The sequence below is a fragment of the Hermetia illucens genome, chromosome 2 (assembly GCF_905115235.1).
Source record: "Hermetia illucens chromosome 2, iHerIll2.2.curated.20191125, whole genome shotgun sequence".
Classification (NCBI taxonomy): domain Eukaryota; kingdom Metazoa; phylum Arthropoda; class Insecta; order Diptera; family Stratiomyidae; genus Hermetia; species Hermetia illucens.
The window spans coordinates 128,257,155-128,273,481 of NC_051850.1; the positions used below are offsets into that span (position 1 = coordinate 128,257,155).

Genomic DNA, 16,327 nt, shown 5'->3' on the forward strand with positions numbered 1-16,327 from the left:
AAATTTTTGCTGGGTGTCGAATATTTTCTTTCCAAAATTTCACCATGTGTACATTATTTATCCAAATAAAAACAAATTCCAAATGCTACATTTTTTTGGGCAAACACACTTGTTGATCCCCTAAAGTGTAGATCAATTATTTGCAAGGGTATAAAAACATCAAAAAGGCAACGTTTTCTACTTTATATATTTAAATTTAAAATAATATGTATGCAAGATGACGAAATAATATGTAAACTCTTTCTGATTAATTTCAATCAATTTCTAAAGTTAGTTACCTGAAAATAAGTCGCTAATTGAAAATCGTTTAGATATTTACTTTTTTTTTAATTCATAATATTATTTCAGAAATTATATTAGCAATAAATTCAAAATATTTTTAGCAATGTCATGTTTTCTCAATACGAAATTAAAAATAACTAAGTCCGGTAAACTAATAGTTATTCCATGATCTAATGAGTTTATTATCAACAATATCTCAGATAAGACTTACATTCCACTCTTGATAGTAGTAATTATCAACTGCAGTTTTTTAATTATCCATAAATTACTTTGAAAAAATTATTGGCTCAAGTCAATAACATCTTATTTCGCTGTTATAAGCTATTTCTCTCTAAATCGCATATGACCACAATGAAGGGTATAAATCATAGAAGATATTTTCACGGTCCAAATAGGAAAATCCATCTTCTTCATTCCTCAATAACTGACGATGCCCCAAATTGAAATACGTTAGCCAAAAGAAATGTTGGTCTCAACTTCTGAAGTTGCCACACTTGGACATTTCACTTTTTCATACAAAATTAATAGATATTATCTGCCTTGGTTCATGCCAAAAAAACCATCGCACACTGTATCAGGTTCCGGAAATGAAAATGAAATCTTTTCTCGAGTCTCTGAAATGAAATTGAAAGTTTGCTCTATTAGAGCAAGTGTGAATTGATAAGGTATATTAAATAAACAAGGAAAATGTGTATTATATGCTAATGGTTATGGATTATTATGATATTCAGAAAATTTTATGAGTTTCGTGTGTGAGTAATAATAAATAACGAACATAATGTTCTGATTTTCATTCACTCAAGGGCCTAAAACGAAACCGAAATAGTATTTCTATACGGAATACAGCATCGTAGCTATGAATGAATACTGATCCTTAGCTTTCCTTCAAGGAATTTTCTTTCACTTGTATACTTTTTGTTTGAATTTGATTTGCATCCCGAATTTATTTGTGCCACATTTTTATTATACTTTCATACGCGGAATGACGAAAACTCACTTATATACTTAGATCTTCAGGTTCAGTTCTTTCCACAAAGTGAAAAAAAAGCCGACACACTTCATTTGCCGAAAAGAGAAAGTGGAGAAAAGATGCTCCAAATAGTTTCAGATTGAAAAAGGGAAGAGTTCTTTAGCAGTTGTCATCATCCATATAGGAAAAATTAGGTGATAATTGAATGGGAAATTGTATTTTATTATACTATATACCCGATAGGCAGACGCGAAGTAATATTTGCGATGTCTATATACATATGAATTTCTGCAACAAGCAGAAGCTTCGTATTAACGATTTTGAATTTTTTAAACCTGGCAATTCAATGCCATCGATACCTATATTATTACCAGGATTAGGGATGCTCAGTATATTAGGTGGAAGCATAGTCAAATAAATCGGCGTAAGCAGTAGAGTAAATCCAACACTTTTGAGAAACTACTTTTTATGTAGTCATTTGAAGTATTGCAGCACCATTGGTGCTCTAATTCTAGGAGCTCTAATTATCCATTTTCAAGTCGATAAAAGTAATCGAAAATATAAGCTACCGTTTGGCTATTGTATTCCACAATATCTTTTTGCATGCGTTTCATAGATATTTGATTTTTTCGATAACCAATTTTATGGTGTCTTTTTTACATATTTTCTATGGAATTTACATATATGTTGTAGAATAGAATGAAATAAAAGTGATAAAATGGGAAATACATGCCGTAAATCACGCTTCAAGCGCCGTCTATTTTCAGTTCCTCATTTACTCATTACCTACTTTCATGATGAAAGTGAAACATACAACAAGCGAAGTGTAAAGAATAAAGTAACCACCGTGATTGGAACAGACTTATCGTGGAAACTATAAGATTGCAAAAGACAGCACGAAAAGACGGAAATACATAAGACAAGACGACTGGATAGTAAAATGCTTTCGATTTCATTTCAGGTCTTCAGGTAACTCTAGATCATATAAAAAACAGACAGACCCACCGATTTTGTATATATGTATATAGATCCATATCTATCGCCTACCTACTACTTCTCTCTTCCATCTTTTCTCCAAGTGCCTATATACCAAGTGACTATGCGAATTTAGTGGTATGTAAAACCAACTTTACCGTCTTCTTGTATCACGCTGAAGAGATGGTAAAAGCATGGTTATAGCCGAAGACTTGGATCGTGATCGAGCTTGTTCAAGTGAAAGAAAAAGTGAAATGGTCGCAAGATGTAGGAAGAAGAAGCAATAATTCCACGGTCTCTTGTGCTTACCTGACGACTTGTACGAGTACACCAAATCTGAACGCTTCAAGATAGAGTAATGGGAAATGGTTAAAGTTGGAGCTGGTAACTGGGTTGGAAGTGAGCTTTCAAGACGAGGGGTCTATGAAAAAGAGGTGCGCGGAGGGAAGTTTTTAGGATCGACCGATTGTGTTGATTTGATCTAATCTTCTGATTCGAACCCTATTCATTAACATTTGGCTATGTTACTTTTTCCTTGAAATTTCTGAAAGTAATGAGAATCAGGCACAAAGTCTTAGATTTTCATCATCATATTGATTTTCTTAATAATGTCTCTGACGACATATTATGCAAATGATTCGAAAAAGAAGAAAGTTCCACTAATGAAACTAAATCACCTTCTTAACTATTTCGGAATACATATTTTATTTTGAATGATCAACACAACATTTTCTGAACTGTATATCATAGTACCAGTTACTACCGGGCTCTGCTTCACTAGATCCAATCGTATTGGGTTTCAAATAGGCTAAACTTCCGCATTTCAACCAGATTCAGTTTTGGAGTGCCTACTTTTCCAGCTTCCATATAACAGTTTAAATAAAGGGAATACCCAGACACACTCATACAGAAATTTGCAAACACAAATTATTCCTGCGATCTGTAAACCTTTTTACGTTCAAAAGAAAGTTGGTAAATAAGTTTTACACTTTAGCTCACCATTCGGACCTTTTATGAATCATTAAATGAGTCGAGAGTGTTACACATTCTTGATACGGAAATTTCCAACGAAGTCTGAAATTTAGACGTATCCATTTTTGTAAATGTAGCTAATGAGCAGGAAAGCATCAATATGAGCTTCAAGTGCATTAAATAATAGCTATTAATAAATTACTGTTAAGTTATATAAAAATTGGAATTTGGTAGAATAATATAAATCCCGTAAATGTTAAACAACCCTATCTGTGAACGGGGTGGATTGATGGGGAATGGGAGAGATCACCCACTTTTCTATCCCGATGAAAACTCGTGGCAGTGGCTCCTACGTAAAATTACGGCCCTTCAGAGTGGAGTTTTCCTCCCATCAGCATCGCAAAGTTTCAATTTTCCTATGCCATGAGAAGCCGAGGATGGGGGAGATTTGAAGAAGGAAGAGAAGATTCCCTCCTTTCTAATCGAGTGAAAGAATTACTGAAGTCACTCCCCTTAAAAAATCGCGGTACCTCTTAGTGGTGTTATGTTCATGTAATAATATCTAACTACGTTCTCGCAGAGGGAAAGTAGGATATGAAGGGAGATGCAGAGAGATATCACTCTCAAACGCCATTGAAAAACCGGGGAGGATTTTGGTATCATCGTAGTAAAATTTAAGTTGCCAATTCCACAAAAAACCCTTTTCTACCTCCACCAAAAACCCGTAGCCATCACTATTCTTTAAAAAGTTACGCGGGGACGAAAAGTTCCTATATTCGTATCATTATTAAACTTATTGGTAGACCAATCGTCATTGCGATGCGCAAGCGGAGTTACAGGGTGGGAGAGCTCCTTGGCCCTGCATTCCCTTCCCAAACGAACCGGAAAATACTGTATAATATTCTAACGATATCACTATATCACCCATTTCATGTGGGCTATTGATCATATTCGAACCCCTTATAATACCCATAAAAAGTAGCATCAAAGTATGTTTATCTAGAGCCAAGGGCTCTCTAAAGAAATAAATGCCAAAAGTCACTGTCTTGTCTCTACAAACTTAGAGTTTTCTACTTGACCACCAATTTAGAACAATGGTTGAGAGAGTAGAGCATTAACCTCTCACTCTCGTTGTCCTGTGCTCAAATCCCAGTCGTCATGAATGACTGTGTTCCCCATGTGGTCTGTCTCGCTACTGTCATGTTATCACTTGCAGAGCATTCAGTGTGGGGATAATGAAACTGAAGCATAGTCTCAATGAAAATGGAAGGAAAAAAAAATATAATCCGTGTCTCTGTCGCTTTAGACGAGGATGTTAATATGTTGAAGGAAATGAACAAATGGTGGGCATGCCACTCCCAGGCTTCCCACCAGTGGCTCTCGAATTACTGTGTCCCAGAGACTCTGCAGTGGGTGCTCTCCATGAGTGTTTCCTTTTTCCTCCGTACTGGTGCAAAAACCGCTTTATTAGTTGTTCGCGCAAGTGGTTGTATGAGTATTTTAAACCAAATTTCGGACTCAACAGGATTAAAATCTAGCAATCCCTGAGCATAGTTCACGACTGTTATTGTCATACTCGAACTTATTCCCGAGTTAGATTTTTCCGGCATCCTCGTTGCTACTACTTTCAGGCTTATCATGAATCCGGAAATTGTTATCATATCAAATGATGAAATGTATTTGGAATTCGTTCTTGTAGATCTTAAGGCACTGAAGGAGGAGAGGATGAAAGATTCTCGCAGGCGGAGACTTTCTATTTAGGACGGGGAAATATCAGATCAGAAGATGAAGCCAAAAATTAGGAAAGAACTGATAACCTTTTTGTAACAGAGCACCTTACATCTGGGACGTTGGATTCCTGTATTTCAGGACGAGATACAGGGATTTGCAGAATTTTCGAAATATGGGATACGTGGAAAAGACGGTAGCTTATCGTCACCCCTAGGTTCAGTGAAATGGGCGTATCATGGATTTGGTGGGAAAAGGCGGTCATATCGCCCCTTACTTTCAGCGTAATCCTCATATGGTCGCGAAAAACAATTGTTTCACACTTCTGAGATTAAGGGATTATTTCAGAAAAAACCTGAGATTTCCAGACTGCTGAAGGTGATACTGCGTTGGCTTTGAGATTCTTTGTTTTGGGACGAAGTTGATGGCCTTTAGAGTTTTTCATTAAAGGGATGCAGCATTTGTGAATTAATACATAAATGATCCATTTTTATGTATCTTCTTGTTAGGTTCTAACGGAGCTTATTTTATTATTTTGTCTTTGCTAAGCACCGATTACGTGCCTGGAGCATTTAAAAAGAAAACAACAAATATGTACCCTTTACATTACTTAAATTGTGAATAAAGGAAGTATTGTTACAAGTGTTAAGGCCATTATAATCCAGAAGACCTGGTTTACACTAAGCCTTTTGTTATTTTATTCCATTCTGATTATTAATTTAATCAAACTTACTAGTCAATGAATTTTAGAATAAAAATCAGGAAACATTCTGAAATTGTATCATTTTTCCGAATGAGGGATATATAACTGGAATTGTAATTCATGAATTAAGTGTTCAACCATAGACTATATATAGTTTTAGAAGAACTAAGCTTTGCTTTTAAAAGCCAATTCCTAGTTTGTAATTATTCAATGGCTACCGAACTTAGATATTTGATTTATGCATTTGATCCATCAGCATTTCCGATGCTGGGCGAAAAACCATTCCAACAGGTATCCATTTCGATCACTCTAAACTTTCTTTAACAATAATGTTGTCCATTAAAATCAATTTTTCATTATATGCATATGTTTGTTGCATAATGATTGAAATCCACTATTAAGTATTCTAATAATCATCATGACGAGTACGTCCGTTAACATTTCCAATGTCTGGTAATCTATAATGTAATTTTTTTCCATGAATCTACAACATTTACATAGTTTATGTTATGAAAGTGAGAAGAGATTTATTTGCGATTTATCATTTTATTCATTCACCGTTCAATTAAAACTGTTAAAGAAATTATTTGTTAAACATTTTCTATAATTTACTTTGGTTAATTCTTTGTTTTGTTTCTTTTTTATTTTCCAGGTAAGTCTTTAATTCGACAAAAACCTCAAAAGCAGACAAATTTGCAATCATTCACATGGGCTAAGTATATTACTTGGATATTTTTTTTAACGTATGGTTATAGATTAATATAAGATAGGTGGTGGAATTATTATTATTATATCTGTTACTTTTATTTTTGTTATTCCTTATATTTTTTTTTTATCATAGAAAATTATTCTTCAGTTTCATTAATCCACTGCTATATATTTGGAGTTCTCCGCGCCTTCCGTTTGCTTTTGCTGGTTGATTAAACCGGACCAAAACCTTTCCTTTTGCGAATAGATGGCGCGTGCCATAATAAACAGTTTGACTCGGTATGTCCGATTTGTAAGATGAAATACTTAATTTTTTTTACGTCGATTGGGAGTGTGACGGCGATTTTCTACTTCTCTCATGTAAGCTAGATTGTTATCTTCCTAGTTCTGTACATGAGGATCGACTAAAATTAGGGTGACTGAAAAGTTCAGATTGACAAGCTTCCCATAACCCTGAACTGAAATCTAGTTGTTAATCTCACATACTATATGAGGTGCACCCGAGCGTAGCATGTTAGACTTATTCCTCGCGACAGAAGGTTATTATTTTTAAACTGTCCTTCCGGAAAATTCCAGCATACACAATAGTGAAAAATGGTTGGTTATTTAAAACTGCTTAGTTAAATTCCTGGCAGGAAATTTGGTCTGGTATGTTCGACGAATTAAAGCTTTAGTGTCTATCTTGTTTAATATTTACAAGGGATTTGTCTAATTATAATACAAATTTATATTAATATTGAATACTACAAAATCGAAAATGAACCCAAAGTATGAAAAAAGCGAATGCTTATGCATTTGATACTTCATTAATGACATGGAATGCCTCACGCTTGAACTTCTCTTTATATAATTTCCAAAATTTCTTTGCACAGATTTTTACTCAAGAATTCTGTGCCTTTTTTCAATAAACACCAATGTCAAAACATCCGATTAAATTTTTAATAATTATTTTCTTTTATTATTTTTATTGATAAAATGTTGACATAATTGCTGAGCAACAAAATTAGTTTCTTAACCCATCCACAATGAGATTGATAATTTTTTGTGAAAATGTGAACCTTTTAAAATTATCTGTCATAACCATCTTAAATTTGAGAAAAAAATGACATTGATCAGCCAATAGAAATGAAATGAAAAACTTGGCTATGGAAGTAACCTAGGAAATCATAGCCACTTCGATTCAATCGTGCAAACTTTGCTATTGCCTGTTTGAAGTAATGGTATCAAATACTAACATAAACATAAAGCCTGTGTTTCTCAACTAAAGTATGAAATGCAGAAAAGTCTAGGACTTCGAAGTCCTATACTTTAAGATTACTATCATATAATAAGCTAATTTCAAATGCATGTTATGACAAGACTTTAATGGTTATTCATATTACAACAATAAGGTAAACAAGGGTTTTTTCCTCTGTATGAATATATAATAGATTGTGCACGTTGTGTAGATAATAATATATCAGGTTGATATATTAGAGATAATCTCCTTTTGGGGGGTGCCGTCCCTTGATACTCGAGTCTGCAAGGGACTCATCTCAAGTGGCTTTTGCCACGAAGTCTCACCGGAGGTCATCTGGTATTATGAGAACGGGATCGCCCCGGAGAATTCCTCTAAGATGTACTGGCCTGGTTATTCGCGGTCGGCCCCCTTGTGGGAGTTTCATGGTAGTTGTGGTTGTGCCCACAACGTAGAGCTGCGCTGTACAACTCAGGCGTCATACCCCTTAGTTAGGTAGGCCTCGCATCCACTGATACGAATTCTGAACTTGCACTCAGTAGAAACTAGTACTACTGCGCCAGTTACGGTGGGGCTCTGATTATGGTCTCTGAATCAATCAGTGCCCGAAGGACCGTGGGCTATTGGCTACATGGAAGGTACCCCCGATTCTGTAAGCACTGAGGAAGGAACTGGCTCCCGAAATATCGATGTATGCAATTAAATTTACTAGGGTTGTCCCTAATTAAAAAACAATCTGCTCTTTTTATTCGTATATACAGGACAACCTAAAAGTTCACACCGAATTTGAAGTTTAGTTTTTTTTTTCTATCTTCTGTACCACGATACGCAGACAAAAAAAATAAAACTAAGTTTTAAATAAAAAATTAACGCCGGTGAAACAATTTGCTCTTTTTATTTACAAACTCCATTTTTTTTTGTTGCTGTCGGATTCGTTCCCAAATAGGGGCAAACTCACCAGTCGCCGCCTCATCTTTGCCTTGCAGAGAAGCGTGACCGAAGGCGGTTAATGATTTTATTGGCACTGAGTATATTATTATATGTATATTGACCAAAAACTATCGATTTGCAGCTTTGATTGGTTTGAGCAACTACAGCAATAATTTTTATTTGGGAATAGTTGCGTTTTCTGAGGAGATTGCTTGCAGTAAATTTTAAGAAAATTGCTATGACTTCCCTCAGGATCTCAAATATTGAGCTACTGCAATGAGTAAAATCGAAAATACGAAGCACGATAGCATGCACCAAAGGACAGTGGAAGCAAAGACATCCATCAAGCCTGCGTTTTAGCAGGGGACGAGTCTCCTGAATTTAGATCCAGTTAGGACCCTGTTCTAATATTTTTGTATAATTTCGATTATCCCCATAAATGCCACTCTGAACATTCACCTAAAATGTTATCTAGAATAGTATTGTCAGATTTTGTAATGTATTATTGTAGTAGTTGTAGATTTTAGTTGTCGCACGACGTCCCGGCAATCTAACAGAGAGGGCTAAGTTCTCTGGTCCGGCCCACGAAGATCGTACGCGGTTTTTGGCCGCTAGTCCCTGTGTTGCTAGACTTTTTGTAGGCTAGATAACCCAAGTAGGGTCAATATATTTTGTGACGATACTTGCAAGCACAATTGTGTCGGAGTCTGCCCGAATAGGCCGGACACGGTTATAAGCTTAGCCACGGACACCGTTTTCAAATGTTTGTGGTTAGGTTATCTTGTCTATATTGCGTTGCTCGTGCATTACCCAGGTCTGAGAAGACGCCAAGTAAGAAGAACTTTAACGGTATTTAAGGCCAGTGGTCGGTATTTTTTCAAAATTTTTTAGGTTTGATTGTGTATTTAAAGCACGTGCTTATCAACGATATTTTTTACTGAGATTTCTTTAAACTGTTTGCTAAAACTATTGTAATACAAATATACTGAAATTTGAAATATATTGCTCTAACAAAAGAATCGGTAGTATATACACTGATGGCTGTGATGGGGTTATAGGGATTCCCTGTCTAAGTGCAGTGAGGAGTGCATCGCAATTTGAACTTATTGTTTGAGGGGCTTAATAATATGTTAATCCCCTCAAGAAGATTCATCAATAATACGTGAAGACAAAAATGACGTTCTTAACAGCTCATTTTCATTTTTTTCCGGTTCCCAGTAAGGAAGAAGTGATTTCCGCGTTATCCATTTTTGATTGATGATTATGTTGTTCTATAGGGAGAGTAAATCGTTTTGAGAGTTTTTGTAGGCTTTGCTTGATTCTGAGTTTTCGTTTTCAAAGGAAATGTTCAGTTACTGTTTTTTCACTTTTTTCAAGGTTTCAAAGTCTTATCAAAGTCGGTCGGACAGTCAGATGTCCGTCTACCTTTTTCACCAACACCAAAAACCACCTTATCCAAAACGACTACATGGTTAAATTTTTAGAGGAGGAGGACCCCAATACAAATACATTCCTTCCAAATATATCCCTGCGTTGAATCAAATAAAAAAATTCAATTACATATAACCTTTCCAAATAGAGCTTAAGTATGGCATCGGTAGCGAAATAAGGAAGGAAACGGTCAGCAAGTACAAACTTTACGGGAAACAGAACTCATTTTCCGAGATTACTGATTCCAAAAATATGAAAAAATCACCGCCATTAATTGTTAATTTCTACAGTTCCTACATTCTTTCCTTTGCTTCTCTTTCTTTTTAAGTTTTTGGGGGAAACTAACCCTTTTCAAAATCAGTTCATTATCTGTCTGTCACAGGTACTTTTTTCAAAAGCAGCTCCATTGTTTGCTATGAAATTTGGTAAAAGGATACGAAGTAAGCAGCAAGTAGTAAGAGAAAGGTCTCTCCTAGAAACTTGTAGCGGTTGTCCCCTCTTAAAAAGTTACGGTGGCCCAAAAAGGGGTTATTTTCGTATCCTTAATAGGCCTGTTGGTCATGCAATTATCGTCGCGGAACCCTTTCCCTTACTAATTGCACTTAAAATGGCGTTTTGTCCGGGTTATTTTTTAGTAACAGAGCCACAAAAAGAGAAGTCTAAAATGATCTTTATTACCGGTATATGTATTTTGAGGACCAGTTGTCCTCTTCCTCGGTGAGTTTTAGTCTTTTTCCCCTTTCCAATCCTCCCCATCCGTCCGCGGGTGAGGGGTGCTGTAAAATTGATTCACTAAATCTGAAGTGGCTCATTTATTTCCCCGATAAATTCATTTCGTTCTTATTTTCCAAATTTTAGTGCGAACTGCTACATCTAAATTCATTAGGCTTATTAAATTGGATTAATTACAGTCTTTTCCAATGATAGCATTATATATCCATACTACAAACAATGCCTCTTTCGAACTTTGAATTAGTAATGAAAATTGTGCCCTGAACTACTTATCAGTATGATTTTAGAATTGATTTGAATGGTAAATTAAGTGAATTCGATATTCTCAGCTCTCTGATATACTTTTACATACTTCATTGTTGATTTGGTTTTTGCTATGGAAACGCTAGGTATTTCTCCCTATAAAACTGCAACCCTTTGATAGTCATAGCAATATGAAAGTATCCCCGTTGGCAACACTTTTCTAACACTTATTAGAGGCGTTTCTCACACTGCTATAGCGTTTCCGTAAAGATATCTATTGTTTTTATCAACATCATCTCTTTCAGCTGGTTTGCTATGACAATTCGACCATATATAGATGCGAAAGCTCAGTATCAAGTGTATATACTGACCAATAATGACATATTAGTGAAAATATGCACAGCACATTATATGAGTACATCCTCGACTGGAGCTCTCAAGTGGCTACAATAGAATTAAGCTTCTCTATCGCTGTACTTAACTACTTTACGTATACATACGTATGAACAGTGCTAGGTACATGTGTTCCCACAATCTATGCAGCACTGTAAAAGCTTCTTGAAAACTCTGGCCCGTGCAACAACACTAAATAAATAACGCGAGGCTACATTGGCGAAAACCTCCCAACTCCCAGTTACCTAGAGAACGAAAGATAAAAGCTTAATACAATAGTCTGAGCATATGATAACATGATTGAATCGATGGATAGGGGAGGAAGGGGGCAAACTAATGGAAGTTAGCAATAATAAATGATGAGTTTGGCTTGAGGCTTTCAAAATGCGAATTTCTATCACGCGCTCCGCTGAATGCGAGAGAATCTTACCACCAAAAAAGCACAATACGGAATTTGCACATGTGAGCCCCGTATGCTAGCCTATCTCGTCTCGCGTTTTGATTACACTAAGTTTTGTATCTATTTACCGTGCGGATGGGCTCAAGTGAAATAGCTGAGCCCACACCTGGCCTACACTGGAACGACTCGGAACAGCTGAGATACATAGCCGAAAACACAACAGGTCGCTTTTGGCTTCCATGTATTGTTTATTGTAGTGGCATTAAGTTAACTAAACTAGCGTAGAAATTGTGAGTGGAGATGGTAGAATTGAAGCGGTGCAAAAAGAAGTCCGACAGCGGTTACTTGGACATGTAGATACTTTTTCGCGATACACGTAGCTTTGAGAGGTGGCTCTTAGGCCCCTTCCGTCTATAACTCGAGGCGATTGTAGAGAAGACGAAGAAGAAATTTTCTGATTCCACTTCACAACTAACAACAACTCTAACTCTTACTTCATTCGGGTTTCAGTTGTTTGGGTTATTGCATCGTTTTCAGTGACTTTGTCGCATTGCACTCTCGTATTATCGTGGTGATATTTGCATGCAGATCGTTCCGTCCGCACATATTGAGATAACAGCAAGGATTTCTGCCCCAAAGCCTTAGGGGACTATACTGCTTAAAGTAACCTTAACGATTTGACAATTACTTTTTGGGCGAACCTGAATCTTTAGGACTATCGGCCCTCCAGTTTCAAGTACTCCATGCCTGGATTTATTGGAGCTTGTTACAGAAAGATACTGCAACTTAACAAATTTATCTGATCGGTGTTCCTTAATCAAAAATTGGACTAGCTTTCCCGCCAATTTCTCGGAGGGATATTCGAGTTGTGTGCACTCTGATTCAGTGAAAGTGAAGGATTTGTGATAGCGTGGACTCGGGAGGTTACCACTTTTCGACACGACAAAAAAACTGAACATTTGACTCTAGTGATCATTAGTGGAGAAGCGTTTGAGAACCTGCTTATACTTTAGTGCGATTCCTTTGCTGTGTATCGCAGCAGAAGCAATAAATATTCTAATTCTCCGGCAAAAGCTTCTAACAGTTGGAATAGTCCACTACAGATAGACTTTGTGCTGGAATAACATATTAAGTTCGCGTATATAGTGAGTTCTGAGCTGGCTGTGTATCTGTTTCTGCTGCCTTGTCGTTCGGTTTCGTAGATGTCTTTTACTCTGTGAGTTTAGATTTTTTAACTTGCCGCTAAACTTAATAGCAACAGCAGCAACAATCTACGTACGAGTACATGTATATACGACACATTGTTGTATTTAATCGAAGTGATCATTTGAAACGCATGGGATAACACGTACAAGGTCAAACTTTTTTCAATTTTTTTTACTCTGGATATTTTACATATGTGTTACATATGAATGGTACTATTGCTGTATGTAATGATCGTGAAATACTAGAATTTTGTGATGAAGTGTATTTTAGCCGTTTCGAAGAATGAACTGAATTCGCGCAGATAATAGTAAATATATGGGAAAGATAAATCTCGAGTAGTGTATGATGTTATTATGTTTATTATCGAGTTGAATTGAGGTGGATGGTGTTTAATATCAGCTGATACATAGTACAATTAAATATTCTTGAACGGAGTGAACGCATTTGCAATGAACTTGTAGTAAAAGTGTTGTTGTTAGTGAGAGTAAACACTGAAGGTGATATTCATCTGGACAATAAGGGAAATCATTTTTGTGTATAGGAAGGTTTATTAATGAAATCCGCGTCAATGAGGATGGAATATCAGTTGCCACCACAACAGACTATATCAATTGGTCCACCAGCGCCAACCTCATCACCGCATCTTCAGATTCTACAGAATGTTCAGCAGCATCAGCAGCAGCAACTTCTGAATTCTATGCAACCACCTGCACCATTGCCACCTCTTAATACGTTACCTCTCCAAGTCGTCCACAACTTACCGCATTTAGTTACCAGTAATAATGGGGTTACCACTCAATCAATAAATTTAAGTAATAATGCAAACAATAACAGTAATAGCAGTAATAGCAATAATGGAAGCAATAATCCATCACAAGGACCGAACAGTCACCTAAATCAGAATTTACCACCGCCAAGTCAGATTTTACATCATTTACAGCATCATAATAATAACAACAATAACAATCACACCCCTAATCATAATACGAGTAATAATCAACAAAATGGTGGCAACGGTGGTAGCGCTAGTGATGAGAATGCGCGGTGGACACAGTTTCAAGTGCAGCAACTTTGGCGACATCATGCTTACTTAAATGGTATGGTTTTCGTTTTTTTCTTTTCGTTCTTGTTATTAATATCGTGAAAACACGGCTAACATATCCAAGTGTAATAGTATAATTTCCATATAGAGATAAGAAAATCAAAGTGAACACTGTCACTGCTTTATCGGTTTGAAGCAGTTATCATGAGGAAGTCCGCGCCGATTGAAGGCATGATATAAATGTTTTTGGGAGAGCGATTCCTTCATTGAGGCCACGCGGATGCTTTTTTTTAACAACAGGTTGCATCGACACTTTGTCGTCCCCCCTTCTATACTGCAATCGTAATTTGCAGTGCATTAGTACAACAGCACCTGATAAGGTGTTGCTAGACGAATCTGTCATGCATGTGAAATTGTTATACAATGTTTCAATCAGTTTGGAGTTCTCAGAAACTTTCCTAATATTATCACTGAGTAATTAATTGCAACAACGCTTGAAAATTTCTTTTTCAATTATTCAAATTACTTGAAGAAATTAATTGAAACTGAAATGAAGAATATTTAAAAAATATTTGAGTGAAATGCAAAAAAAGAACAATCTCCTTTATAGCGCAACTTATTTTGTGGAATTAGCTTAACTTAACAAGTTTGAACAGTACTGGGTTATTCAATCTTTAAAACTAGTTTTTGCTGAAACGAGGGATATTGGCAGATAATTGCATTTTCTCGTTTCACGCATCCATATCCATGCTTTCATCTTACATGATTAGTCTGTCCTGACGTTTAGTTTGAAGAATTGTTTTCGTTGTGTTAAGAGTGATGATTACTTTATTTGACTTCTTCAGGATATATTTTTTATTAATACAAAAGTCAAGTCCATTTATAATGTATGGTTTCTCCTCCAGTTTCCTTCTGATAACAACATTAATTTATGTTCCCAATATGCCAACTAAGACAAGATATGAGCATTAGCAATGGTTTCGATTTTAACTTTATCACCAAGTAGCAAGGTTGATTAGAAATTTTTGGAGCACTCTTATCGTTAACAGATAATTAGTAATCAGTCGCTATTATATGGTGTAAATTTCCGAAATTGCCTATAAGATTAAATTAACGTCGTTTTGGTACATTGAAATACTATAATCAGCTTTTGAAAAATTTACTTCACTTGTTTATATCTTCAGATTTTTTACAAATGTTTCTAGAATGGTTTTCTTTATGAAAAAGTCTAAAAATTGTGGCAAACTTTCCGAAATTTAACGAATTTAAGAATAATCTATTTTAATACAATAACCTGTTCTGAAACATATGTATACGAAAATCAGGTTTAGAACAGCATATATTATTTTGTTGAAAGAAATGTAAATTTATTTTACCACGAAAGCTAATTGAAGTTACATTCCATCCCCCAAAAATGATCAAATGACCAGATTTCTACATTTCTCAGTTATTTCAAGTTTATTTATATATCCATGAAGCTCTGCACTTTAATTCTTCCACTTCTAGAATATATTACGTTAATCAATTCAAGAATTCTTGATTTCACTCTTACGAGTGGTTTAATTGGAAAAGTACTTATGTAAATGAAGAACGGGGAAAATAAATTTCTCTAGAAGATACTCATATAGAAATATTATTGAATATTACTTGGACATTGTAGCTCACGTGAAATGGTATTGTTTACAATGTTTATTTTAATTAGAAATCTCGTTTGGACTCGGAGCACTTGCTGCCATCAAGGGCACATGGTAGTCAACGTGATTTTTAAATACATATCTTCAAGAAAATATTCACCGGAAACCTTTTTAACTGAAAGTAAACTGTATTGAATTGAATACTATGTAGACTGTTTGTACACATTAGTATTTATTTTATATTGATACAAAGAATTTTTGAAATGTTTGTAAAATTTGAAATTTCAATTGAATTGAAAATTGAAATAAGGGAGACGAAAAACTATCCAATATTCAGTGGAATCTTATTCTTTTATGTTTTTTTACAATTGAAAAGATTAAACACGTTTAACGATTAAACTGTTCAAAGAATTATCTTCTGCATTTTTATTTTTGTTTAGACCGATTTGAATTAATACCAATTGTGGGTTAGAGTGATCAGTTTCTTTGCTAAGTGGACTCAAATTGAAGTTTTCTGTTTAATATTCGAATAGAACGAGCACTTACTACCCGTATTCAAAATCTTTTTAAAAGCAGTTTCTGTAGAGTGCCAAAAGATAAATTCAATCGATACCCTTAACATTTAAAGTCAGCTATGCAGTTACCAGGTAACCTTGGTCTTAGGACTCAATCGCCAATTTGAGGATTTGAAAAAAAGGCTTGATTTCGCCATTTGTGCAGGAATACTTTATTCATTGATTA

General features: G+C 35.5%; 1 protein-coding gene across 14 annotated transcripts in view; it reads left to right on the forward strand.

The window, feature by feature from the left end:
• LOC119647524 (hepatic leukemia factor) overlaps positions 1-16,327 on the forward strand; it is a 111,162-nt gene that overhangs the window by 21,123 nt on the left and 73,712 nt on the right. The window contains exon 1 of one of the 14 annotated variants that reach the window (XM_038048505.1): positions 11,823-14,007. The exons of 11 other annotated variants lie outside the window; for them this stretch is intronic. In XM_038048505.1, the coding sequence (XP_037904433.1) occupies positions 13,464-14,007 (544 nt within the window). In that variant the 5' untranslated portion in view covers positions 11,823-13,463. Of the gene's footprint in view, positions 1-11,822; positions 14,008-16,327 lie in introns of those variants that run through there. 2 more of the 14 variants (XM_038048508.1, XM_038048506.1) reach the window with 2 other exon arrangements.